The following is a 23246-nucleotide window of genomic DNA, read 5'->3' on the forward strand; positions in this document are numbered from 1 at the left end:
TGAAATAGCTGGTAGTTTCGAACTGCTGACCTTGCGGTTCGCAGCCCAACTCGTAACCACTACGCTCGCTTGCTCGCTCTCTCTCTCTCTCTCGTGCGCTCTCTCTCTCTCTCTATATATATATACACTGTTGTTAAGTGCCATCAAGTTGGTGCCAACCCATAGTGACACTGTATAGGGTTTCCCAGGAGTAGCTGGTGAGCCTGAACCACCCACCATGAGGTTCAAACTGATTCATATCTAAGTGGACAAGAACACTTTCATTTCCTTTTGTGAGACAGATTAAAAACTTCCAAGAGAAACGTACACTGTTCTTTAAACATTTACTGTATGAAACTTTGTACCAGACTGAAGTGTTCCCCCATCCCCCGACCATGGGAGCATTTTTCCAGTGTTGCTTTTTCCGTAATAAAATGAATAAAATCAGCAATATTTTCTCTCCTGTCAGCAGCCATGGTTACTTACTCTGGGCATAGATGACTGCCCACGCCCAAGGAGGTTATAAATAAGTCTCCTGAGTGGTTATCAAAAACCAAGTCACTGGAAAAATTTCCTTGGGCCCGTAAAATGGCAATCAAACCATGACATGAAATAGGGGGGCCTGGGTCACTCTAAGCCAGCTCTGCCTCTCTGTTACTCCCCTGCCCCACCTGGATCTGAGTAAACAGACACAGAAAAAAGACATGGGACAAGCTGAGACTTCCACGGTTTTCATCTGGCCGCTAGTCTGTGAACCAGGTGATGCCCCGAGCCAGGCAAAGCCAGCCAGAAGCGCACAAGTTCCTTGTGGAGCAGAGAAATCATCATTCAATGGGCAGTGCAAAGGGACCCCTCAGTCACAGTCCTAACCTTATACTTGGTGGGGCTTGGACAGCATTCCATCTAGCTGCCCTAGCCTTCCATATAGCTCCTTCTTGGCCTAAAACCTTTGCATTCAAATCATCACTCAGAAAACCCTTGGTTAGAATACAAAAGGGAAATTAGATGTCACATTCTGGATGCACTAGACAGCATTCTGAAGGAAGGCTCCTGATCAGGGGTCAGCTGCAGGTGAATGACATACTTACAGCTCAAAGCAGATGAGGTGGTTTGTACCTCCCTGAAGCACACATCCCACTTCTCTTAGAAGAGGTACATTGATTTCCCTTTGATTCTCTCCCATGCCCATTCTCAATCACTGTGGTTTTGATGGGTTAAACTCCATCACCTGGCTCCAGGGATGGGCATGTGACTCACACCTCAACAATTAGAGCAATTTGTTTCCCCTAGCTTATTTCAGGAATTGTGAGGTGACCCAAGTCAGACAAACGAGACTCACTTCTGAGACTTTTAGTGACATTCTGGGTTGTACATTGGGCTGTTAACTGTAGGGTTGGCCGTTTAAGTCCATCAGCAACTCCACAGAAAAAAGACGAGACTTTCTTCTCGTGAGATTTACAGCCTTGGAAACCTTATACAGGGTTGCTATGGATTGGAAGTACCTTGATGACACAAAATAACAATACTGAGAAACAGCAGTTCTCTCTCTCCTGTACTGGATGAACCTGATAAGTTTTAGCCTGGAGCCACTGGCGGTCATCTTTGCTACCCCTAGGATGAACATGCTTGAGGATGAAGCCAAAGTAGAGGAAATAAGAACTAGGAGATGGAAAGAAACAAGAGTTCTGATAACATCATTAGGCCCCTAAATCCAGCTGTGTTTGAAGACAAATATCTGTGAATTTTTCAGTTACTTGATACGAAAAACCAACAACCAACCAACCAACCAACCAACCAACCATCTTGGTTACTTAGATGCCAAGTAAGAGTTAGATAAATGTAAACAAAAGAGTTTCCTAACACCAACGAACAAAGACAATCTCTATGTATTTTCCAAGTTTTTCCCAGACTGGCCCAGGGATGAACTGATAAGACTCAAGGTAAGGTCTAGGTTTCCAAATATATAATTCCAGACTGGACCACACACCTTCCCCAGCAAAGACAATGAACAGAAAGATCTGGGCTAGAACACTCATAAGCATGTCTAAGGTGTGGCCATTCAAATAACCAGGCGCCAGCTGCTTAGGAGCTTTTATCCAATTATTTAAATAAAGGAATTGGATTAAAGGATGGCTGCCCAAGCTATGCAGAAGAAAGAACAAGAGACGTGTTCTTTCTCCAAATTAAATATAGAAATGTTTTGCATTACAAGCATTATAAAAGCAACAGCTCAGATATTCTTGGTAATGTGAGCTGTTTCAGTTGTTGCTTCAGATCTTTTTCAGTTTGCCAGCTACGTTGGAAAATTACCTCTTAGCAATCAATATGTCTCGGTATTGCACAACTGAGTTTCCTTTGCCAGGGTGTGTAGGTGATGCGTGTTAAGGGCGCAGATATTCAACACTGATCACAGATGGCGGTAAGCCCTTTCAGGCTTGTATTCCTGATGTGTTTCTGACCTGGTCTTTTCCATATCCAGGCCACATCTACACTTTCAGCTGGGGTGTGTGTGCATGCATAAGCACATGCTGCTTGCTAGCTTCAGTTAAAAAATCACAGAATAGGCAAAGTCGTCTCCATTTCCAGGTTTCAAATCTAAAATCCTCCGTCTCCCAGTGCCTTTCCCTAGGGGCTCTGCACATCTTTGGCAATTTCCTCTGCTAAGTGAAGATGCTGTTCATCCTCCTTTTTCAGAGGTTTCCCTGCTTACATCTTGGGTGCTGCCACTTTAATCTCTTGCCCGGACTGCTTCATAATGACAGTCCAGATCTTATATTCCCTTCTTAGAAGTTCCAGTTCTTGCTGGTCTAAACACCCCTGGCCCTCATCCAACCAAGTCCCCACCCAGCAGCCAGAGCCAGCTTCTTCAAATGCATGTCACCTCCTCCCTGCTTGAACGAACTAACACGTCAATGGTTTTCTATTGCCCTTAGTCAAACTCGTTGCCCTAAGTAGATTCTGAGTCACAGCTCCCCTATACGCCTAGAACAGAAAAGAATTGCTCCACAGGGTTTCCAAGATGATAACCTCTTCAGAGGAGCCCTGGTGGTACAATGGCTAAAGTGCTTGGCTGCTAATGGAAAGGTTGACAGTTTGAATCCATCAGCTTGCTCCTTGGGAGAAAGATGTAGCGGTCTGTTGCTATAAAAATTTACCGTTTTGGAAACCCAGTTGGGGCAGTTCTACTTTGTCCTACGGGGTTCCTGTAACTCAGAATCGACTCAACAGCAATGAGTTTGATGAAAATTAACAGGGGTTAATCTTAGGAGTCCTGGGATGGCGCTGTGGGTTAATGCGCTGGACTGCAAAGTCGGTTTGAACCACAAGGTTGACGGATCAAGCTCACCAGCAACTCCTTGGAAACCCTATACAGGATCGCTATGGGTCGAAACCAACTTGACAGCACTTAACAACAACAACAATCTTTGTAGAAGCAGACTTCTATCTGTCAGATCTTTCTCCCATAGAGCAGATGATACATTCAAACCACTGACATTTCCTTTAACAGCTATAAGTGCTTATCCGCCATGAAGTAGGGTTCTTTTTACCCTTAGTAGAAAGACCAAAACTCTTAATATATCCTAAAAGTCTTAGTGCCACCTGACCCTGGCCTCTTCCCAGCCTCATTATCCTCTTTGCTCTACCCATCACGGGGCCTTCTTTCAGCATTTCACACTCACCAGGTCGTGCCCACATACTGGTCTCACTGCCTGGCACGTGCTTTGTTTTCTCTCTCAAGCATCATTTCTTCAGCAATGCACTCTCTGACCGTCTTGATCTGCCACACCCCTTTGTACATTCTCCATGCTTGCCACGGAGGCACTTTTATACTCTAGAACTGGTTAACCCACTGCCATCCAGTGGATTCTGATGCCGAGTAGCCCTACACGACAGAGCAGAACTCTTCTGAAGTGTCAACCTTTACCCAGGCAGATGACCTATTTTCTTTCCCCGTGGAGCAGCTGGTGGGCTCAAACTGCCGACCTTTTCATAAACAGTCCAATGGTTAACCCACTGCACTATCAGGGTTCCATTTACTGTTAAACAACTTCACTAAAATATAAAGGGCAAGAGGGCAAGGCCCAAGCCAGGTTTGGCTCAGCACTGTAAACCTAGCACCTAGCTCAGGAGTTAGCACCTGCTAATACCAATCACAGCTAATATTCATAGAGCACTTACAGGGTGTCAGTCTCGGTTCCACATTCTTTACAAGCAATGACTCACTTAATCCTCATAACAACCTTCTAAGGTTAAGGGCACTATTGTCATCTCATTTCTTAAGATGAGGACACTGAGCTACAGAATAGCTAAGCCAGTTAGCCAAGTTCACACAGCTATTAAACTGCAATGTCAAGTTTCCAACCCTGGGACAGACTGGCCTTCAACCCATGATCTTCCTCACAGCAGAGGCTCTCCAATCCCATCTGCTGAATGGATGAACAGAAATCATTGTTCATTTCCCTCTTTCCCATCCACAACTGGTATTCCCTTCTGATAGGTCGCAGCTCTTACAGGTGTAACCACCCCTTACAGAATCCTGCTGATTCCCAAGGAATAACCATGGCCCCAGTCTCATTCCACACCAGGTTCTTCCCTGGAGACCATCTCACACAGTCCCCAGATGCTGGGTGGGGTGTACCTAGCTTGACGCAACCAGTTCCAATTCCAACTCTACCATTCAACTGGTTCCAGTGTGGAATTTGAACTGTGAACTTAATTTGTAGCAACACCCATGGTACCTCCTGCCTGGGCACCAATTCCTGGGCAATCTGCACCTGGGGTTCATCTCCCCAGCTCACTTGTCCTTCCTAGCTCTGGCCCTGCTACATCGCCTTGGACTGCAACTTTGCCTTTTGTTGTTTGGCCTTCACTTTACATTTGTATTCGCAGGCTTCACTGTAGCCCTGTCAGAGTCAAACAGACACACCAGTGAGCTGGCTGGGAATGTGCAAATCTCCTGATAGTGATCATGGCTTTTCTGGTGAGGAGGTACATCGAGAAGTTCAGAGCATGGGCTTTGCAATTTGTCAGATGCTGGTGGTGACCATGGGGATGGTCACAATTAATATAGACCTTAGTTTTCTTATCTGCAAAATGTGTGTACCAGACTCATCTTAGAAGATTATTTTAGAGGGTTGCTGTAAGAGATAAAGAGGTATTTTCCATGAAGTCCTTAGCATGTCATGTCTTACTTAGCAGCATGCTGTTGTTGTTGTTAATTAAGTGCCCTTGAGTAGATTCCGACTCACAGTGACCCTGTATAGGGTTTCCAAGGATTGGAGAGTGAGTTTAAACTGCCAACCTTGCGGTTCAAACCAACATTATGGTCCAGTGCTTATCTTACAGAACCCCACCGGGACTCCACAGACAAGTCATTTTCAGTCTCAGCAGGATCTTTATCCTTTAATTCTGCCATGGTGTCCTAGTTAAGGACACAGACTCTGATGCTAGTATGCCCAACTTGGAGATCGGCTCCTGCACCTTTGAGCTGTAAGGTTTGGGGCTCCTTAGCTTCTCCCAGGCCTCCCTATGCCATCTGTACAATGGAAATACCAATTGTACCCACCTCTAGAGGTTGTTGTGAGGATTAAATAAGTTCGTTCCTATCAAGTACTTAGAATTGTAGCCAGGACAGAATCAACACAGTCATGTCAGTCATTGATGCTGCCATTGTTACTATTTCTAATCCTCTTATCATTCAAGCTGCTAGATGCTGCTAAGGCTCATTTAGGGAAAGGCTGGGTTAGAGCACAAGTCTCATACTGCGTCCCTGCAAAAGGAGGGAGCCCACCTGACTCACTACGTGAGCATTAGGGATGGACTGCATACATTCCCAGTTCTCAAACAAACTGGGAGGTGCCAAAGCCCAGATCTGGGGCTGGCCAGCCTTGGGAGCTATCTGTTTTTCCAGGTCTGGTCTAAGGAAAATGACTGCACACAAGAAGATTCAGCTTCATGTCAGACTGAACACTACAGATTTATTCAATAACGTTAAGTTACTGGCCATAGAAGAAAAAAAATCCATTCTCTCAAAATCTGGCATCTGACAAAGGCTTTAGGTGTTTGACTAAGCCTTTTGTGACACATCCCAGTTACTCATTGTCTGTGATTCTAGGATTTAAAAACACACAGACAGTATAGAACTTTGGCTTCTCAAAAGACTACAGAGTTTTAAACCAAAATTCAAAGGTAATAGCAAGGGTGGGCAGCAAAAAGACTGACTCTCAAAATCAAGTCAACATCACATCCCGTGTGTGTGTGTGTGTGTGTGTGTGGCGTAGGAAGTGAAAGGCTATTTAGAGTCTGCTTTAATGACGAATGACAAGCTGTGCTTAGAATATCTGCTACAATCTTTCTTCCACACTGTCGTGTCTGACAAGTCCACAGAAACAAGGGTGCAAAATGGATTTCCTTTATTCCCGGTTTCTCAGTCTCCTCTCATGCTGGTAGGGAGTACACAGAAGCATTTTTAAAACTCCAAAATGCTAACCAGCTCAACTGGTGAATGCTGGGGAAAGTCAGTGTTGTTGTTGTTAAGTGCCGTCAAGCCCGTTCCCTAGAGACCCTGTAGAGGGTTTCCAAGGAGCATCTGGTGGGTAGAAGCCATCAAAATTATATAAGGACCCCTCTCTAAGACTGAAACTCAAAGGGAACACATGAGCAGGCATGTAAGCTTACTGGTGACTACATTGGTCTACTGGTGAGTGGAAGAGGGGGAAAGGCAGCAATGAAGAAATGGGCTGAGTTCAACTACAGTCCATACACTCCCGTTGATCTGGAGATGGGAAAGAGAAGAGGAATGGCTGGTTGGTCCAAAGTGCGGTGACACCTGAGGACATTTCAGCCCACGGACAAGGACATAGCCACAGAGGGCTTAAGCTGAGAGTGAAACATCCAGAGGATATGAAGTGAAGGGAGACACACAAGAACACCCAAACTTGCAGATAGTACCCATGTGACCTAGCCTCGATAATCAGAACTCGACCAGAGGAAGATAAAACAACAATAATTTTTTATAAAGGAAATGAGGGTAAATTTGATGAACTTGTCCTATACTTACAGATGTAGAAACTCAAATTACCAACTGAGAAGGAAGGAGTCTTCATATCAAGTATCAATCCTATCCCCTCTGTATATAGGGTAGAGTTGTTGTTGTTGTTAAGTGCCGTCGAGTTGGTTCCGACCCATAGCAACCCTTAACAGGGTTTCCGAGGGTGTAAATCTTTACAGGAGTAGAAAGCCTCATCTTTCTCCCGTGGAGCGGCTGGTAGTTTCAAACCACTGACCTTAAGGTTCGCAGCCCGATTCCTAATCACTACGCTACCAGAGCTCCTTATATAGGGTAGATAGGGACAGGCAACTTAAGACATTGGCTACCTAAAATGAGGGGGTGATAAAGGCACAAAGTGACTGGCTTACACGTTTTCAAGAGGGAGTTTAGTTTAAGAATGTGCAGGGGAAGGTAGAATCCCCACTGAATAGTTTTCATCTTGTCTAGACGGGTCTGGTGAAAGCAGATGGGGATAAGATTCTTATGATTCAATAGTGAGCAATTGTTATCATGACTAATTGTGACTGTAACAACTTTAAAGATAGAAGTTCTATAACAAAAAGAGGGGAGTAATTAATCTTACAGTCCAGGAACAGAGGACCCTAGGACCATCAAGGGAGAAGAGCATGAGTGGAATGCAGAACCTTATCCAGAGAAGCAGCAACACCAGAGATAGAGGCAGAGATGAGGACATGGAGAGAGGGAGCAGCTGAGGACTCTAGATTCATGGGAAGAGAGAGACTGAGAGCTGCTGGCCAGGAGGCAGGTTTCCAGAATGTGCCCTTTGGCGATTTAAATTATTATAGATGCCTGAGTGTTTTGTTTTGTTTTAAAAAAAAAGAGCTAAAATGAATAGAGAGAAATACTGTTAAGTGATGGTACATGGAGGGGATTACAACCATTGTAATGAAACAGGATATGATTTGTTGAATGTAAAACTGATAATCTGTCCTGTAAAATTTCACCCCGTTCACAATAAAAACTTAAAACAACAACAACAAAAACTATATAAAGAAGCCAAGAAGACTATGAATGAGTGTGCTTGAGAGGAGGAAGAAATGACAATGGAGATTATAATATGACTGCTGCTAATAATAAGGAGCTCTGGTAGCGTAGTGGTTACGAATTGGGCTGCTAACTTCAAGGTCAGCAGTTCGAAACTACCAGCTGCTCCATGGGAGAAAGATGAGGCTTTCTATTCCTGTAAAGATTTGCAGCCTCAGAAACCCTGTGCAGGGTTCACTATGAGTCGGAACTGACTCCACGGTACTTAACAACAGCAACTACTAATAAAGAAGTCCTGGTGTGGTACTGTGGATTAATGAGCTGGACTGCAAAGTCATTTGAACCACAAAGTCGGTGGTTCAAGCTCACCAGCCACAACTTGGAAACCCTATATAAGGTCATAATAGCAATATTGATAATAATAATAATGGTATCAGGAAACCATTAAGGAAGCTGAGGTGCTAACCAAAAGGTCAGCGGTTTGAACCCACCATTGACTACAAACTATCAGTGACTTTGGAGGAGATAAGAACTGAAAAATTTGCTTCCATAAAGATGATAGCCCTATGAGGCAGCTCTACTCTGTCCAATAGAATCGCTGTAAGACAGAGAGATATGTTGGGCATCCATATGTTGCTGTGTGCCATTAGAAATGACCTCGACAGCACACAATAACAACATATATAAGTCAAGAAGAGGTTCCTGGGTGGTGGCAATGGTTAGTGCTTCTCTACAAACCTAAAGACTGGAGGTTCAAATTTACCCAGAGGTGCAGTGGAAGAAAGGCCTGGTGATCTACTTCCACAAAGACCAGAGCCAAGAAAATCCTATGGAGTACTTTTACTCTGTAACCATGACATAGAATTGGTGCAATGGCAAATGGGTTTGTTTTTTGGGTTGGTATGTTTCAGGGACTGTAGTAATGTAAATGCATTATCATTTAAGTTTTACATAAATCCTACAAAGGAAGTATGATTATTTAACACATTCCATCAGCGAAGAAATGTAATCTTAGGGAATTTAAGCAACTTCTTCAGGCCTGAATGATAAAATGCCTTTAATGCTCATATGAAAATTTCCAAAGTGAGAGGACTGAGTTGGTAGCCTGCCCATTCTAATAGCTCTAGTCCCTTAATTGTGCTGCCTAACAGGGTAGCTGCTGGCCACACGTGATGGATGAAATTTAAATTAAGTGAATTAAATCAGTCCAGTGCTACTGAGCACTTGAAATGTGGCTACTACAAATGAGGAACTGAAATGTTAATCTCATTTAGTTTTAATTAACTGGGGCTAGTAGCTACTGTGTTGATCTGAGAAACTTTTATTTTTTGTCAGTTTTTGTCAGACATGTTTTATGGTTGCCTTCGAAAATCTCAGAGCCAGAGGGGCACTTGTTGTTTTGCTGAAGGATTCATAAAAAATCAGGGACACCTTAGGTTGTCTTTTACTTAAATGATAGAGTGGCTCAGAAAATGAAGAGGATAGGGATGTATGACTTGGAATGGACTCTATGGCAATGGGTGTGGATCACCTGTGAATATTGAATCCCTTTAAAAAATCATTTAAAGGGGAACAAATGGTGAAAAATTACACTAAAGAGAGAAGACAAGGGGACAGGGAAACTAGAGTCCTGGAAAAGATACAACCAGAAAAGAATGCATGAGAATGATGGCACAGTAGGAAAAATTTAACCAATATTACTGAATCATATGCATAGAAATTATTAAAATGGAAACAATTTCCTAAGTAAACCTGCACCTTAAACACAATAAAATATTATTTCATTTAAAAATTTAGGGGGATAATTTCTCAGGACTTCTTCCTTAGGTGGGGAGACTGGTCAGGCTTTCTAACTTGGCTGCTCTAGCATCCTGGAACCCCAGCAGTTCTGATGGCATCAGGAGTTACAGTGAGTAGATCACAGAGCCACACCAGGCAAACGCAGAAGCCACTGTCCTCAGATACTGGTGTGAAGCAGCCTTAGCAAGAAACTGGTTAGTATGCAAATTCCTGGGTCCAGGCTCCTGAGTGCCTGATGCAGTGGATGTTGGGGAGTCTCAGGGGGTCTGTATGTTCGTCAAGTGCCCCAGTGGTTTTAATGCAGGTGGTCTAGCTTTGAGAAATTTGGCCTTAGAGGCCATATGACACATTTATCTCTTGGCTTCTTAAATAACGATAGCACATAAATCTTTCGAGAACAACACACATTGGGCAGGATGCCAGGCAGACATCACTCTGCACTAATTGCTCACTTCTATGACATCAGGCTGGGTGCTTAGTCACTGAGGCCTCATTTTTTTCATCTGAAACACAGGTCCTGTGTCTCTGGGACAAAGGGGAACACAGATGTGAAAACATTTGAACAGGCCATAAAAGCTAACATGCACTTTCTGTATACATCCTATAACTCAGAACTGGGGTTCACTGGTTGAACAGAACCCTTAATAGAAAGCACAAGAACAATCCACATTTTTAACTTTTCACAAACAATGACACAATATGACAATGCAGACCTCATATTAGGCAGGCAACCAGGTGTGGTTAAAAACATCATTCTGGAGGCATAGGCATGGGTTCAAATCCTTTGTCACTTAAAAGTTGGGTGACCTTGAGTAAGCCCCTTGACCTCTCTTTGTCTTAGTTTCTTAATTCTGGAAAGAGAATCAAAATAGTATACCTCCCTCATAGGGTTTGGATGATTGCATTAAATGAACTAATATTTATGAAGTACTGGGAACGATGCACCCTTGGCACTGTTTGGTAACAGTGCTTGGTAAGAGCACCCTAAGTGTTAGTTGGGTAAATTCTCTGCATGGGGCAGGAATCAGGGGGAGTTGGCAGCAGCTTTCACTGTCAGATGGGGCACACATGCACCTGATTATCAGTCTCCCCCTAGAGCCTACTCTCCCAGAAGGGGGACACAGCACTGGACCACAGGGTCAGTTTGAACACAAGGTAAGAGGTTCAAACCCACCAGTCACTCCTTGGAAACCCTATACAGAGTCATAATGAGTCAGAACTGACTGGAAGGCCCTTAACAACAACAACCACCCCTGGTGTACTGGGGTGTACTGACCCATTTAGGGGCAGATGTGGTGTGGTGCTGTAGGATAAGCACTAGATCGTAAGGGCACTCTGAACTGCAAAGTCAGAGGTTCAAATCTACCAGCTTCTATGAGTCGGAATTGACTTGATGGCACTAAACAACAACATACCAGTGCCCACTATCTTGTCTGTCTGTTGCACTGTGGAGGTTTGTGTTTTCATTACAATTAAGGTATCTATCGATACCATTGGAATCCTGGTTTGTGTGACACTGCGTGTTAATGCATCAGACTGCAAAGTCGTTTGAACTGCAAGGTTGGCGGTTCAAAGCTCACCAGATCCTCCTTGGAAACCCTATACAGGGTCACTATGGGTCGGAATCGACTCAACGGTACTTCACAACAGCAACGACATGGATACCACCAACAGTCTGTAAGTTTGTTGTACTGTGTTGGCTTGCATGTCCGATGATGTGAGAAGCATGTCATTGGTATTTCAAATACCAGTAGGGTCTCTCACAGTGGGCAGGTTTCAGTGGAGATTCCTAACTAAGACGGACTAGTGCTGAACATTCACCATTGAATGTCTGAGTGAGTGCTGGATGATGAGCCCCCTAGGCAGGAAGCTATGAACAAGAGCTGCAACAAGCTCAAACATGTCAATGCTTGTGAAGATGGTGCGGGACTCGATGTTCCCTTTTGTTATACACAAGGTCACCCCAAGTCTGAGCTGAACTGATGGTGACAAACAGCATCATACTCAGATGTCTTACAGCAGTATTTCTCAAGCCACTGGTGATGAAGGTCATTTTGTTTCCATTTCCATTCCTGTGTGGACTGACGCACACACCTACTGAGCACCGTTCTTGGGCTTACCACATGTATTCTATATGCCCCTGACTAGTCTCTACCCTGATCCATGAGACGAGACCACCGCACATACAGTGAGAAGCCCCAGCAATGGAAAATGGATCCAAGGGTTTCTGAACACTCTCAGTATTTAACTGAGCAACAATTCACAGGCTAGCCTTGATCCCTCTGAATACCACTAGCTTTAGAACTTGGCGTTCATGCAAACCAACCAGACAACTTGATTAGAGACAGCATGTGAGGGATTGGCTTTCTCTCTTCACTCCTGTTTGCCTACCCTATTGTCTATTTGTTACGTCTTTACTTGCACATTCAAACCCACTCCCTGGTAAGACAGTGGGGTCCAGGACAGCCTTGGCAGCTGCAGTGAATGCTTTTGGTGTCCCGGCCAGTCCCCAGACAGATACTTATAACCCAAGTGTTGTGAAATCTGCTGCCAGTTCACAGCTGGCCCTTCTCCTCAACGTGGCCTCTGGAGGACAGAAGCTGCTTTGTACCATGCCTACAACCATACCTTCAGCCCATACTCATTCTGCCAGCAGGCCAAAGCCAATGATGGACTGACACAATCATACAAAAGGTCAATTCCTTTGTCTCAAGAAGGCGCTAACTCAGAAATCTGTCTCCCTTGTATGGCTGGTGGGCTCGGACCTTGTGGTTCCCAGTCCATTGCTTATCATATGAAGCCAAGGTGCTCTGTAAATATACTAAACTCTAACAAATGACATGTTTTAAATTGGGGGAAAAAAGGAGCTAACTCGGGGATGCAGTTCATCCGTCAGCACCTGCTGTGGAATCAGACTAAAAGCAGACTCCAGCTGAGGCATCTTTCCCTTCCCTCACTCCCTCTGTCCTGGGAACAAGTCCTTAGTAAACCAGAAGCATCCAAAGACCTGTTGACTAAGCATCAAAGACCAAAGTTATTAGAAACCTGGATTCACTTTGCTCAGCAGCCTATTGGAGGAAAGCACCTGGCAGGACCCAAACAACAACTCTGAGGCCCAGTGTCAGTGTCTACAGAACCCCTCTTGTTACCCGTTTTCCAGGTGAGCAGAACCTACCTGTTGCATTAGACAGGGCCAGCGATTCCATGGAACCCCGAGGGGTCTGCTCAGTGGGCATCATGTCCTCAGTGTATTTCAGGGAACTGATGGGATGACGGGTCCGACACTGCTGAGTGGACATGCCCCCGTCCTCCTCCTCTTCCTCCTCGTATTTGGGGACCTGGATGCTGCCTCGGGTTTCACTAAAGCTCTGACTTGACATGTCACTGTAGCTCTCTTGGGATCTCAGCCTAGCCGGGTAATAATCTTCACGGCATTCCTTGATAAAGCTGCCCCCGTGCCCCTTCATAGCCAGCGATGAGCTCCTTTTGGGGTTGCCGAAGTGCTTGCCCCACATGTCAGGCTGTGCCCCAGCCCCTTGCCCTCCTGGGCTGTAGGAAGTTCTGATGTTGCACTGGCTGAGGAGTTGCAAAGGACTCTGGGACTGACTCTGCTCCATCTTGTTCCCATAATGATAGGGTTCATCCCGGCTCCTCCAGATGGGGTCCCGGTTGAGGCTGGGCGTCTGGCTGGACAGGCTGAGCAGGTCCATCTGCATCGACAGGGGGTCCACATCAGCCGACAGCAGGTTGGAGCTCACCTGCAACTGGTTGTGCTGGGTCAGCACAGGCTCCTCGGTCTTGCCCTTGTTCTTGCCGATTTTGGCGCTGCGCCGGGACTCCTTGGCCCTGGCGTTCTGAAAGGCTGAATCAGACGAGTCAGAGCCATTGGGGTCTTCGCCAGCGCTGCAGGCTCGAGAACAAAAGATCTGGCCCTGCTTTGGGAGGAACGGCCGCCCCAGGAGGGATTTTTTGCAGTGAGCACAGCAGAAACAGGTCTCAGTGGCATGCCAGTGCTGGCCATCGTAAGTCATCTGACCTTGGTCGATTCCTGGGGGGAAAACAGAAATGGGAGAGGCTCAGAGTCCTTCACTACAACCCAACACACAGAGCCATGGTTGGGCTCGCACTCCAGGTAGAACCAATTGTCTGTAAATTAAGGATCAGGCCACAATGCAAATGGCATCCTGGTCCAACTACGGCAGCCCCCTTGCCCCTTGCCCTACCTGTCGTCTCCTTCTGAACTTACTTGCTCTGAGCACGGAGAATCTAGATCATAATGCCCAGTCTGGGACTCTTTCTGCCAGGGACATGATTCTCACATTAAGCAGTAATGACACATACATATAATCAAATACTTCTTAAGGGCTTTATATATGGAAATGTAATTCCTCAACTGTAGAAAGTAGGTTTCTACTACTATTACCATATGCCTAAGGTCCTAAAACTAAGAAGCAGAGACAATCTTGCTCCTAACCACAGCTCTGACAACTGTTTTCGTCTTTGAGGTGTTTTATTCAAATATCCTCTTGGAGAAGTCTTGCTCCCCACCTTGTGTAAAGTGTGTTCTCCACCAGTCCCTGGAGAAGGACATCACGTTTGGTAAAGTGGAAAAGCAGTGAAGAAGAGGAAGACCCTCAATGAGATGGATGGGCACAGTGGCCACAACCATAGGTTGTGAGCAGCGATTGTGAGGATGGCGCAGGACCGCGGGGCTTTGTTGTTGTACATAGGGATTGCTATCCGTTAGAACTGACTCGATGGGACCTAACAACCATCACCACCACCACCACCTCCCTTTCCTGCTGCATTTTTCTTCACAATTTTAACACCATTTGACTTCGTACCACTATGCGAATGGACTTAATCATTTATCTTCTCCACTAAACCTGAAGTTCTATGAGTTCAGGGTCATTGCAGTTCTGTAATATTTTCTGACCCTAGGGGCTTCTCATATGTTGACTGGATGGAGAGTTGAATTTCAATCACTAATCCACAAGGAAACTTCAAGGAGATGGTGGAGAAATGGAATTGAAAGGTAACAGAATTTTTTCCTAAGTCCTTCCTATATCATTTCAATGGGAAATTCACTGTCTCAGCTCAGTGACAATAGAAATTTTGGATTTTAGCTCTTGATCAGGAACATTTAGATGTGTTTGTCAAAAATATTGCTCCTCTGTAAGCATGTATGCCCTTTGCTTAACTTCATTAGAAGTGGGAGAAACATTTTCCTTCCTGAGGTTGGTTTGCACAGTCTCATCAAAGGCAACATCATGAGACCCCTCCGAGTCCCTGCTGTTCTCCTTCCTATCACCTCTTCCGGCTCTTCTGGCTATAGGTGAGGCTCCACTGGACCCACCTTACAGCCAGGAACCCCAGGGACTGCTTCAGGATTAGACATGTGACCTACACTGGACCAATGAAAAGAGTCCCCTGGGACCTGTGCTAGCTACTGACACACAGAGACTCTCTTTGTACTGTAGTTGCTAAGCTGGTGGAATGAAAGCTGGAGGATGATGGGCTCCATGATTTAAACACTCTGTGCCTGAGAATTCAGCCCCAAGCAAACAGTATAGGGTGGAAGGGGGCTTTCTCAAAGACTCCTGCACCGTAAATGAGACAGGTCTTTCCAGAAAGGTAGCACTAACATGAATATCACCTGCGGTGACTGAGCCTGGACTTTTAAACACCTAATTTTTCTCTTACCCTGGTCATCCACCTGTTTACACTTACGTAGCTGGAGCTCAAGGGAAGAGAGAAGTCAGGCAAATTATCCTGTTATTTCTTTTCCAATCTTAAGGGAGTCTGTTTGAGTCCCTAAAAATCCAAATCAAACCTGCTGCCATCGAGTCTATTCTGACTCATAGCAACCACTGGTACAGAGAAGAGATGCCCCTTAGGGTTTCCAAGTCTGTATGTAATCTTTACGGCAACAGACTTTCCCATCTTTCTCCCATGGAGCAGCTTGTGGGTTTGAATACCGACCTTTTGGTTAGCAGATGGGAGCTGGCGACTGTGCTACCGGAGGGGGGGGGGTGGGTATCAGAGGGGCAGGAGCAACCACCTGGGCCATCCCAAGATGAGAAGGACACTGTGTGCGTTAGCTGCTTTCCATTCCAGCACCTGTCTTTCCAGGTAGAGTGAGAAAGGGCTGGGGCAAGGCTAAAATCCAGCTAACCCAGACTTGTGAGTGATCAACCCTTTTGGCCACTCTGCTGGGAGGAAGCAGGAGCCTACAACAGAACGAACAGGCTTCTGCAATAGTTACAAGGGAGACTTCAAGAGTCAGCCAAACGCAAGTTCAAGTCCCAGCTCTGTCCCATGCCAGCTGCTACAACTTTGTCTAGTGTGCTTGCGTCGTTCTAGCCGTGTAACCCTAGACCAGTTGTTTCATATCTCCATGCCTCAGTTTCCTCAGCAGAAAAATGGGGTTAATCATATTACTCACCGCACAGAGTTACTGCAAGGATTCAAGGAGTGGCTATGCCTAAGTGCTTAAATCTGTGGTTCTTTTATTTTTCCTTTCTCCTTCTTTGCCAGGATCTACCTCAAAGAAGAACTCTGAGGCTAGCTCAGATGCTCTGCCCTCCTTTCCATTTCTTGTCACATGCCAAGAGTCTAGAGAGTCTGAGCTGTTGTCCCTGGCTGCTCTGTGGTGAGCTCCTACTCCATATAACATACAGGAAGCTGGGGCCTTATTCCACCCTCTCAGACGAACAGGAAACATAGCTCTTATGGCCTGTCCTCCACCAGCTGCTTCTGCTTCTGCAAGGAAGCATGTTCAGACGCTGAAGAGGGGCCTAGTTTCTGGGGAGGGGGCCTCCTGGAAGGAAGGCTGGGTCGGCGGAGAGAAGGGGAGTCATGTTATAAAGCTGCCCAGTAGGCAGTGGAGCATGGTCCGGGATAAACATCAGCGATGTCAGATGGTCCTCTGAACTGCTCCTGAACTCTAAACATCTGGAAAAGGGCTCTGCCGTTCAACATCTAAGCGTTCCTTTCTTATTCCCTCTCTAAGCCCTTTAAGCACTTCTCTGAGAGTGTGTGTGTCTACTGCTGCTACAGCCTCAATCTGTTTATAGGACTGTTTACTCGGCCGTGTGCAGGCAAAAGCACCGTTGCCCTAGCAACGGCGGCCTGATGCAGAATCTGCGCTGAGTGGCTGTATAAATATGGACTGTTTGTACAGTATGGCCAGCGTTAGAGCACTCAGCAACGGTGGAAAGTATAATACACAGAACGTTCCCTTTTGCTGTCACAAGAAAATTACGTTTTACAGAAAAGGGATGGGGGTGGGGATTCGGGACAGCATTCCAATGACAGCAATGAAGATACTGCAGACCATGGAGGCTTCACTTCCTTTCCAGGCAAAACCAATGCCTTTTAAGGAAAGGAGAAGCAGGGAGCCAGTAAATCTTATTGCTGTTGGGGGACATCAAATGAATTCCAAATCACAGAGACCCTAGAGGACAGGGTGAAGCTGCGGCACAGGGTCTCTTAGGTGGTAATCTTTATGAAAGCAGACTGCCTGGTGTTTCTCCAGTGGAGCTCCTAGGTGGGCTTGAACTGTCAGCCCTTTGGGTTAGCAGTCGAGCACTTATATGTTATATCACCAGGGATCCAAAAATGGCTACCCACTAGCTACTAAAATAAATGACTAAAGGAAGAAGGAAAGAGAATAAAACAGAAAGAGCTTTTCAGGTATATGAATCTGGTCTCTCCCAAGTCACTGAATAAAAATTCTAAGTGGCAACTCTTGGAACAGCTTTTAAACTTCCCCAGAAAGGGGCAGAAAGCAATAAGACTGAAGGGAAGGGGCACTGTCGCTGTAGGTAAGTCTCCTGTACCATCAGTCCCTCTCTCAGGAGCAACCACTGACTTACAGTCTCAGAATCCACATGTGAACCAGATTGGATCCGTTTTCCCTGACACCATCTCATCCCTTCCCTTCTGCACATGGCCAGCCACCTCTCAAGAAGGAGAGCTCTATTTCCTAACTCTTAACATAAAAGAAAGGTGGTCTGTTTTTCTGGCTCTGCCTTGGTCTTAAGAGAAAAGAAAACCCTGAGTGCATCGCTAAGGCATCAGGCTGTGAGAGGGTGAAGACTTTAGGGGGGCGAGTGTGTCACCCAAACCCTGGAATGGAAAGCAGCTGGACAAAGGTCTTCATAACAGCACTTATTCCTTCCTGGTCCTGACCCCAGGACTCCAGATCAGAAAAGCCAATGACAAATACCACAAGTAGATGGCTTGTGCACAAAGCTGTGGTTGTTTTATCAGCTTATAAAGTTCTCAAAAGGAGCTCTGGTAGCATAGTGGTTACGAATCGGGCTGTGAACCGCAAGGTCAGCAGTTCGAAACTACCAGCGGTTCCGCGTGAGACTGATGAGGCATTCTGCTCCCCTAAAGATTTACAGCCTCGGAAACCCTGTGCAGGGTCGCTATGAGTCGGAACCGACTCCACGGCACTTAACAACAACAACAACAACAACAACAACAAAGATTTACAGCCAGGGAAACCCTGGGCAGGGTCACTATGAGTCGGAATCGACTCCATAGCACTTAACAACAACAACAAAGTTCTCAAAGTACGAGCTAATTTTCATCTAAATACATTATTTCAGATGGACCACTTCCTTTTTTCACTAACAAAAAAAATCGCTTTTGTTGTTGTTAAGTGCCATCGAGTTGGTTCTGACTCATATCTGGTTTCTGAGGCTGTAAATCTTTGTGGGAACAGACTGCCTTGTATTTCTCCCATGGAGTGGCTGGTGGGCTTAAATCACTGATCTTGTGGTTCACAGTCCAGTGCTTATCCTACAGAGCCACTGCACTCCCGAAAAAATCTCCTCACTGTAGGTCAGAAGCTTGTACCTTCAGAACAGACTTCCTCCAACTGCACAAGACAAGGGAGGCTGGTGCTGATAGTCACACTGACATTTGTCCACTGCCTTTTCTTAGAGGGCAGTTCATTCCCAAGGTGTTAAGAAAAGGCAAGTGCAATGTACAAACCACAGCACAGTACTGCCTGGGCAGCATTGAAGAGTTAAACAAATTCGTTATTTGCAAAGGGAAAATGATTTTCACCATCTCAGATCTCTCACTTATTTCAGGGAATTTATAGCTTATGGAGTCCTGGTATGGCATGTAAGAGAAGCACTTCAAAGTCGGCAGTACAAACCCACCAGCCACTCCTTGGAAATTCTATACAGGGTTGCTATGAGTCAGAACCAGCTTGGCGGTACTTTAACAAACAACAATAGCTTATGAGCTATTTGAGATTCTTTTGATCTGAATTTGGACTAAACTGGAGCTGGATCAGCCTTTCCTGATTTTTTCTTTGTTTTTAATAACATGCTTGCTGGAAACCAGTTGGTTTCCTTGACTACAGGCAGCCCAGGTTACAAATGAGATCAATTCCTGAGCGTGTCTTTAAGTGGAATTTGTAGGTAAGTTCGAACAGATGCAATGGTTTTTATCAAGCCTCACTTTTGCTCAAGAAAAGACTCATTTTAAAAGCTACACTTGCAGCAAATGATGGTGATGGTGATGAAACATTTGTTATGAGTAGGGGTTAGCTCAATTGTTTCAAATGAGGGCTAATTTATATCACATTAAACAGCAAGTAAGAGCTGTTTGTAAGTTGGGCTTTTGAAACTCAGGACATACTATAACCATCCCCACCAAGAGCTTTGCTTTGCTTCCTCCCTGAGCTGACTCTCAATTTTGTTCCAAGGAAGCTGGGAAGGACATAGTTTCTTTCTGGATTAGCCCTCTGAGGCTTTCCCTCCCTCCCTCCCCTGGACATGGGGCTGTCCTCACATTGCACCTTCACATCACCTTGGTGGTGGGCCCAGGACTCAGGAAGAACAGTAATAAGATGGATTTTGCTTCCAGGGTTGGGAATATGACTGAAACAGGGCCAAGTAGGATTCCTTATTTGGAGGGAATGAATTGGACTCTGGAAGAGGGATGACATCTCTCTTGTGAGACTGTTGTTACTATGAAGTGCCATCGAATTGGTTCCAACTCTTAGTGACTCTGTATGGGTATTTCAAGGAGTGGTGGGTGGTTTGAACCACCAACCTGTGGTTGGCAGTCCAAAACTTACCCTACAGTGCCACATCAGAACTCAAGTGAGGCACAGAGGAAAAAAAAATAGGCTTTCGTTTGAACCCTTGATCCATCCTTACCTGAAGTTAGTGTACTCCCTGGAACATTAGCCAAGAAATTCTCTTTTCTATTTAAGCTAGCATAAAGTAGGATTCTATCATTTACAAACAAAGGTGTTGTAATTATTCTAGATACAACAGAAATCAACACAGAGTAGGGCCAAGCTGGGTTCCGAGCACTGCCTCCTCACCTATGTGCTGGGCACAGGTGTCACAGTATTCTGCGTACAGGGACTCGAAGCAGTGGCAACAGTAAGGCCGTCCTTCCTTCATGATGTAACGCTGGCCGCCCAGCACCGTCTCACACTCGAAGCAGCAGAAATGTTTCATGTGCCAATGGCGCCCCTCAGCTTCTGTGCATTCATCTGCAAAGATGATCTGGAGATGGAAAAGCCAAAACGTCAGTGCTGGACACCCAGCCATGAGAACATACTTTTTAAAGATGAAAAGCTAAGGCACCCCTCCCTCCCCCAACCAAATTCAAAGAGTGAGAAAGCAGGTCCAGCCTATGAATTACAAGACAATAATACATGTGTATGTTAATTCTATATTTATATCTGCTCCCAAATAAGGATGCACCTAGAGAACAATTAAACCTAGTCTCTGACCTGGCCAGGGATGAATTTAACCACATTTCCAAAGCCTGAGGAATTTCCTACTCCACAGAAGAGTCTCACCACAAACTGAGAGCCCATGGCACATTAGACATACACAAACACATCTGTTTCATTTGGTCTATACACAATATTTAAGAAATAGGGACATTTCATATAAACACATGGAGTCCTGGGTTTTTTTTTTTTGTAAAACTGTAACACTGGGCAATGCTCAGTACACATTCCTGCGGGGTAAAGCCACACTGGACCTGAGAAGAGAGTTAGTTGTCGCTTCCAGAGGGGCTGGCATTCCTCTACTTTGCCAGATTCCTCACTATTCCTTCTTGCCTTAAAATGGATTACCTTCATTTACAATATGGGGTAAGCTTTCAGAAGTATTTGCATTCTGGTCCCTGAGAATGGAGATTTTTGTATTAATTTTTTTCAAAATATGACAAAGCTACAGTAATCAAGACAGTGTGGCACTAGCCTATAAGAACATGGGCATATCGATCAGTCAAGTTGGAAAAGAGTCTAAAAAATACACTTGTAGGTTTAGGGCCACTTGATTTCCAAAAAGGGCACCAAGATCATTCAACAGAGAAAGAAGAATCCTTTTGATAAATGGTTCCGGGGCAACTGGATACCCACACAGAAAGAATGAACTTTGATCCCGACCTCACCCTGTTTGAAGGAATTAAGTCAAAATAGATCAAAGACCAAAGTATAAAACTAACACTATTAAACTCTTAGAAGAAAACAGAGGTGTATATCTCCATAACCTTAGAGGGTTATTGTTAAATGCCATGAAGTCAGTGACCCTGTATTGGGCTTTTAGGTAGAATACTAAAGCAAAAGTAACTAAAGAAAAACATCAGAATTAGAAACTTTTGTATTTCAAAGATACTAGCAAAGAAAGTGAAAAATACAATCCACAGAATGGGAAAAATTGGCAAATCATGATTATCAGAAGGGACTGTTGCTGTTGTTGTTAAGTGGCCTTGAGTTGATGCTGAGTCATAGCGACCTTGTACAGGGTTTATGAGGAGATAACCTTGAAGTTCAAACTGACCTTGCAGCCCAGCACATTAACCCATGGGGTCACACCAGAACTCTATCACATGGGGCTAATATCCAGAATATTTAAACTCGTAACTCAATGATAAAAATACTACCCAAGGAGGACTTCCGGCACTTCCCTGACCAGGCAGCTCAGATAGGGCAGTCTCGGGGAAAAGAGGCGGAATCGCACATAAGAAACCTCTGTCTAGCAGACACAGCCTTTGAACAAACATAAGATCTTATGTTTCAACATTCTGAACTCGTTTTTTTAAAAGATCAAATGGCTGAGGAAGTACAGGCATTTAGAGCTTTTGCCTGTCTGCACGTGGCTTCTACTTCTGAGCCCGCGCCGGCGAGTGCCTCTGCCCACTGCAGACCTTGGAATGCAGGGCTAGAGCAACCCAACTTAGAAGGCTGCATTTAATGAGAAAAGGAAGCATAAACTAAAAAAGCCGAACAAATAGAGAGGGATATCGGTGCGGATATCAGGAAATTCGGGGTACACACGGCACAGAGAGACTAAGAGAGGCATTTTTTAGGTCATCAAATACGGACACTAACTCCCTGCAGCCATGACCCACAGCCCTCTACTGCCCCAGCCTAGACCAGCCCTCTGCCAAGCCGCCGAGGCTCAGGAACACCCAAGGCACAGGCCCACCAACTGAGGCCAAGGCCCTCCCAAGGCCCAGACACTCCCACTGAGGCCAAGGCCTGCACTGAGGCCCAACCTGCTCAGAGACTGGTCACAAAGGCCCAGGCCCAACCAAGGCCTAAAATTGCATACCCACCTCACGGACCAGGCGGTCCATAGCACGGTCGCCACTGAGGTCCAGGGCCCCCAAGGCCCAACCCTCGCGTAGCCAGGTTACTGAGGCCCAGGGCCCTGGAGGCCCAACCCGCCGCGTAGCCCAGTCGCCAAGGCCCAGTGCCCCTGAGACCCAAACCGCCCTCAGCCCGGTCCCTGAGGCACAGGCCCCCCGAGGCCCAATCTGCACAACCTGCCCACTGAGGCCCAAGCCGCCCGATGCCCAGCTGTTGATACCCAGGCCCCTGAGGCCCAAACCACCAGCCTGAGGCCAAAACCACTAGTCCAAGGCCAAAACCACTCGCCCGAGGCCCAACCCTCCTGCAGCCCGGTCACTGATGCCCAGGTCCCCAGAGGCCCAAACCGCCTGCCCTAGGCTCAATCTACATGCCCGAAGCCCAAACGGCCCACCGCCGAGGCCCAGGCCCAAGTGAGGCCCAAAAAAGTTACTCTGAGGTAAGCAATAAGGAGAGTGAAAAGGAAAGACCACATCCTGATCACATCTTCCTAGAGGTAATCAGAAAACATAAAAAATTACCAAAACACATAATTAATTATTAGGGCCACAGATAAGCATTAAACATGTCCAAGAAGCAAAAGCAGATGACCATATCGGCACATGTCCAGAAAAGAGATAAAATATCTGAGACAAATGAACCAGAAACAGACCTTCTCTCCATGCTGGAAGGAGGGCAGGCCTTGGAGATACCTGAGAAAGAATTCAGAAAACTGATTATAAAATGTTTCAAAACACTTTACAATGGAGTTGAGAAAAATAAGGA

The 23246-nt window shown here is 45.6% G+C and overlaps 1 protein-coding gene across 1 annotated transcript in view; it reads right to left on the reverse strand.

Annotated features, from left to right (window-relative positions):
• PRICKLE2 (prickle homolog 2 (Drosophila)) overlaps nt 1-23246 on the reverse strand; it is a 131702-nt gene that overhangs the window by 42645 nt on the left and 65811 nt on the right. The window contains exons 5-6 of the mRNA XM_006862108.1: nt 20193-20379; nt 13011-13883 (exon numbers count right to left, since the gene is read on the reverse strand). Of these exons, the coding sequence (XP_006862170.1) occupies nt 13011-13883; nt 20193-20379 (1060 nt within the window). The remainder of the gene's footprint in view (nt 1-13010; nt 13884-20192; nt 20380-23246) is intronic.

This window comes from Chrysochloris asiatica, unplaced genomic scaffold, assembly GCF_000296735.1.
Source record: "Chrysochloris asiatica unplaced genomic scaffold, ChrAsi1.0 scaffold00046, whole genome shotgun sequence".
In the NCBI taxonomy this organism is placed as follows: Eukaryota; Metazoa; Chordata; class Mammalia; order Afrosoricida; family Chrysochloridae; genus Chrysochloris; species Chrysochloris asiatica.